Raw genomic sequence first — 5,871 nt, forward strand, 5'->3', positions numbered from 1 at the left:
TGTTGTCATGAGAGCGCGATTCGTAAAAATGTTACATAATACATTTATTTTCGAACTTTTGTCTGTTGTGATTGTCGGCTAAACTTATTTTTATTAACGATTGCAACACCTTCTATATAAAAAAAAAATGTGAAAAATTTAATAATTTCACAGATATAGATATTACATATAATTATATATGAATGAATGATATATAAATAAATTAGGATATATGAAATAAATAGATACAGACAATAAGATTGGAAACAAGACTGTTTATGTTAAATACATTACTTTAAATACGAAGCGCCATTACGGTTTGAATATTAAGATGTTGAATTATTATATATATTCATATAAATGAATTAATTACAGAAATGATAATTGCGTACCGATATGATTGTCGGACTTTCAATCTAAATTGTTGCAATCAATCTGAAATATTAATAACCCCCTCAAATTTCCCAAGTTAATCTTAAAAAATTGTAATAAACTTATTGAGAAAAATATTGCCTCGGCCGGGAGTCAAACCCGGATCTCTTACACAGACAGGTAACAAGATAATGTAACAAAATATTTCAAGCGTTAAGAATGCTTTGTTTTTTTTAATGTCGATTTTTATTTCGTTTCGCAATTACGTTTATCTTTATAACGCACGAGAAATTAGATCATAGATTTATTATTAGATAGAGTGCATTGCTTAAAGTATTTTCTAACATTACACTAACAACATTGTTGAATGAAATCAAAGATAGATTGTACGAACAAATAGATCTTTTTGCGACGCGTTAATAAATAGGGAGTTTTTGCAATACCGTTTATCCAGATAAACGTGAACACTAAGATTACATTATCTTCTTCTTAGCAATTAATTAAGAAAAGTCATAACGTGATTTTTTTCGCCGTCTTTGATTCTACGTTATTGTAAAAATTTCCTAATACATATCATCCGTTAACGCACAATAACTTTGAAAAAAGAATGAACGTTAATCATATACATATAGACTGAATTATAGACTCGTTCAGTTATTATAATTATTATCATTATTCGTTTTGAGAAGAAAGCATTGCGTGATAAATACATGAAGATAAATCATTGCTGATTATATATGAATTATTACTTTAATCGACACGATGTCTTATCGAAAAAAATTATATGATAGAAACATTATTGTATTGTACAGTAGCGATTATATTTTCTTTTACATGTTTAACGGAATAATTAATATGCATAAGAGAAAACGAGATCAAAGATTATTGAAGATAATAGTTATCGAACTCAGGATTGACTTACAGAGATCTGCCGCGGTAACAATCATGAAGTCATTACGCGGTAACAGGTTTTTCGCATTTTTTCCGTTTATAGATGGTAATTGATTGAAAGGAAATACCGGGAGCTGCCGTATCTACATCGTTAACTATTAACTGCATCATTACTCATAACATTTATGAACGGTGATTTACATTAATCATTTTTGCTAACTTGACATTATAGCAAACGGTAGTGTTATCTAGACAGATTAATCCGACTAATGCAATTTCTCACGAAATGGCACACATTGACACACAACGCGTGAAATAAGGTTCATTTTTTAATTTCTGCATATGATTTTAAGTTATACTTCTGAGAAATCGTCGCAACTTTGCTCGATTTTGCTGAATCATTTTATCACATTAAACTTTGCGACTTCATTTTAAGTAAGCAAACAGAATTTTTTTCGCCACATAATATATTTCCATATTAGTTCCATTTGTATAAAGTTGTTTCTCTCGGAGGAAATGTAATTATATTCCTTTATTTAATTAATTTGCAATACTGTTGCTATATTTGAAATCAATGATATGCAATATTCTATTACTATAAAAGAAATGATATATGTAGATTGCTTTATTGATTCATGAATAGATCTATTCTTGGAGATGCAAGTTTGCAGTTCAAGAATAAAGTGTATATAAATATTCGTGTCCGCTCGCAATTTCTGCAACAAAACATCCTTTTTAAGACACCGTAATAGAAACAGAGAGAGGAAGAAGAGACGATGAAGTTTGAGATCTTCCTCCTTCCCCCCCGGAGCAGAGTCAGGTGAAGAGAAAAGGTGGTCATCGGGGAGATGTAGAGGAGAATCCACAACTTTCCTCCGGGGATTGCTATCGTGAATTGCCAGGTGATTCACCCTCGCGAAACTTAAAGCAGCTGTCTTTTACTTGTTATTTCATCGCTGATTTTCAGCCCTTTCGCTGGATCGACAGCTCGCATCTTGCGTTTACATGGAATAGCGAGAGAGACTAGATGTTGCTCGTCATACTGATATCGATTTTCGATTACCAACCATAATTATAGCCCTCTAATTAAATTAATCCTACCGAAAAATAGTTGCTAGATGTCTTCATTACTTTTCTTTTTTTTTTTTTTTGCCGTACTTTCTTACTATCACGCAATAATCTGTATATAAAGAATTTGTAGTAAAAAACAAGTAGGTACTGATATTTTTTTTTTCAAACTAAATCGCACAACATTCGCTAAAATTTCAGGCCTAGGTCTGGGTCCGCATACGCCGGAAGAAGTTCTGGCGGCAGCCGCAGCGGCGTTACATCACCATCATCAAGGTCCCGGTGGTCCTACGATGAGGCCTCTGAGGCCGCCTCTACCGCCGGGGATGCTCCATACATCACCGCATCCTTTGGCCACGCATCATCCCCTCACGGCGCCACATCATCCCCTCGTACCCCCTCATCATCCGGAAGAGGACGGTGTCGTCGATGACCCCAAAGTCACGCTCGAGGGCAAAGAGCTCTGGGAGAAATTTCATAAGCTCGGGACAGAAATGGTCATCACGAAGAGCGGCCGGTAAGTGTCAACGTCATCTTCGACATCGTTATCATGATTACGATCCTTTGTTGCTAATTGAGCGATCGTTGGCTCTCCCAGAGCGAAGACGAAAGCAATCAGAATATATCATCTACCAAGTTTCATCGCACGCGCGCGTCTACATGAATTTGTAATGTTTAACAGACATCAAATGACCGAAGCTATCAAACTTTGCTAGTCCATTATGATATCTTGCTGATTGCGTGACATGTTATCGAAAATTGCGGTTTCGTTTTGACATAAATATAATATCGACGAATATATATGAGTCGCGCATATTTGTATTAAACGATTACTGCCAACTTGTGATATTTAGCACTATATTTTCCTCTTTCGATATGTGACAAGACTTATTTTTATTATTACTTTACTATCGCCAGAGAGATACTAAAAAATAATCTAAAATGTACGTATAATTTTCATATCTTTAATTATTCTTCTTTCGATTATTTGAAAATGTTTTTCACGTTTAAGTATGATTAATTGTCAGTGCGAAAATCCTTTTTTTGTTAGTGAACTTAAGTTAAAAATATTTCTGTAGACAACTTTACGCTAAAGGTAGTACACTGTAAAAGCTGCAGCATACAAAAAAATCTTGAGCAGTAAAACGTAAACAAGGAAATCAACATATTGAACTTGTTACTGCTTACTATGAACTTTAGAAAAAAGTTTTGTTGATATGTGACCAATCTCAACTTTTTTATTATCCTAACCAAAAATTTGATTAGAATAACCAAATTTTTGATTAGGGCAACAAAAAATTGAGGTTGGTTATATATCAACAAAACTTTTTTCTGAGTGTACAGTCTTTGTGTAATTGGTCAATTTGCTTACTGTTTATGCTTTTTTTACTGCTTAAGTTTTTTTGTGTATTATGATCTTAGATATTAAAGGAACAGTGGTAACCTAATTTCTTGAATTAAACAAATTTTGTTATTTTTAATTTTTATGTGCATCACAATGCAAATTAATTTATTTCTGTGGTTGCATTGCTTAGTTTCGAAGTAAACAACATAACGATATCCATATTAATACTAGAAGTATTAACCTTTCTAAAAAGATCAAGCAAATAAATTACAATGAAAAGAAAAAACGTGCTGAAAAATATTTGAAAAACCAAATATTTTATTAGTATAAAGCCATGAAGGGTCAAAAAATTTTAGAATCTTATTTTTTAACACAAAAATGTAATATTAATTTATAATAAAAAATAAAAACGATTAATAAAATAACCTTTCGATACTTAACGTATGGTATTTAGCAAATAATAAACTAAATTTGAATAAAATTTAATAGTTTAAATCATATTGTTCAAGTCCATTATTTTAATTAATATATTGAGTGGAAGCAGTAACGACCTAGAAATGATCAAAAACTCAAATTGAGTATAATTTAATATTATATAATAGCAGTATTGTAAAAAGTACTAAAAGTATTAAATTTATACAGCATGTTCTAAAATTTGCGACTTAAAATACTATAGTAAGAAAGATCTCGAAAAATTAAGTAAAAAGATAAATTTTTATTTCAAGCAGTAGTTTTTGAGATAGGATAGAGCAGGGTTCTTTTCGTTGATTTCTTGCGATAATATTTATATTTCTGAACAGAATATGTTGACTATATAAAAGTTATGCTTGTGCTCATAAGGAGCATTCATGATTGTATAATGTAATTATAAGTATGTCACTGTAAAGGGACATTGTTTGCTATCGTAAATTTTCGTATCGTATTTAAAAATTGAAACTGTCGAATAAGTCTACTCTGCACCTCAATAAAGATTTAAATATGGCTAATTACAGACGGTTATCTGTGTGAATATTAGTGAACGCACTTCAGCATGAATATGCTACCGTACGCACGACTCATGGACAAGTGGCCATAACGATCTGTGATTAGTTATATTAAAACTCTTGTAACTCTCTAAAACGACTGTTTAAAATAAAAATTTACAAAATTTTTTTACTTAATTTTTCGAGAACTTTTATGCTGCGATATTTTGAGTCAAAAATTTTGGGACAATTTTGTAAAAAATATTTTCGAAGACTAGTTACATATAAATTTTTGCTCTTGTAGAAATATATGTACATACATAAGAAACTTGACAACTTTGTTTGAGAGATGTAGCCGCGAGTAAAGTACTCTCGAACGAACCTGATACCTTAAATGAACATGAGAAAAAGATCTCATGCGGGTTGTCTCAATTTGCTCATTGATGATCGCGAACACACAATGCTGAGTTTTTAATTCTCTTGGCAAATGATACCTTAAATTGAACAGAGAGACGTTTTTAAATTTTGTTATTAAAAAGAATGTTAATTAATTAAGATACATAGGAAGATATTGAAAAGAATTGTCTCTATCGCAAATTTGATTTATTCTGATTTTTTCTAGCATAATACAAAGAAAGAAAGTAAAAACTTATAAAGGCGACATATCGGTTTTATCTTTAGGTCCTGCGAGAAGAAAGCATCACTACGGACAAGCAATTTTATTACATGAGAATTTGCGCTTCTCTCTTGAGGAGCATTTACTTCTCATTATTGCGTGCACGTATCACGCATGTATAACGCACACGTGTCCTCACATATAACGATCCCATGATCCCCATGCACGTGTATAGGAGTTGCATCACACGGCACTTTTCCGATGATGTAGCAGCGCAAGAAGATATCTGTGTGTAGCGCGGTAAGAAGATATCACTGCGAAGTTGTTGTGGCTCTCCCTTCGTCGTCAAGCAATTGAAACTTGTCACTCCCACCACTCTCGATTATCCTTTTGTGTATCCTCCCTTTTTCCTTCTCTCACTTTCTTGCCCTTCAATTTTTGCTTTCTCCTTTTCTTGAAGCGTGAACTTATCTACCTACCCTATTCCACGAAGTCATGATCGCTCAGTAGTAGTATTGTCGTGCTGGCAAAGAAAATAGCGCGCTTGATGTGGAAGGCGGCGAACGAGTAAGCCAAGAAGAGAGAGAGAGAGAGAGAGAGAGAGAGAGAGAGAGAGAGAGAGAGAGAGAGAGAGAGAG

At 32.9% G+C, this 5,871-nt stretch overlaps 1 protein-coding gene across 1 annotated transcript in view; it reads left to right on the forward strand.

Moving 5' to 3' along the window:
* Window positions 1-5,871, forward strand: part of LOC108687543 (optomotor-blind protein) — a 91,630-nt gene that overhangs the window by 7,110 nt on the left and 78,649 nt on the right. The window contains exon 2 of the mRNA XM_018193365.1: window positions 2,512-2,827. Within this exon, the coding sequence (XP_018048854.1) occupies window positions 2,512-2,827 (316 nt within the window). The remainder of the gene's footprint in view (window positions 1-2,511; window positions 2,828-5,871) is intronic.

This window comes from Atta colombica, unplaced genomic scaffold (genome assembly GCF_001594045.1).
Source record: "Atta colombica isolate Treedump-2 unplaced genomic scaffold, Acol1.0 scaffold207, whole genome shotgun sequence".
Taxonomy (NCBI): domain Eukaryota; kingdom Metazoa; phylum Arthropoda; class Insecta; order Hymenoptera; family Formicidae; genus Atta; species Atta colombica.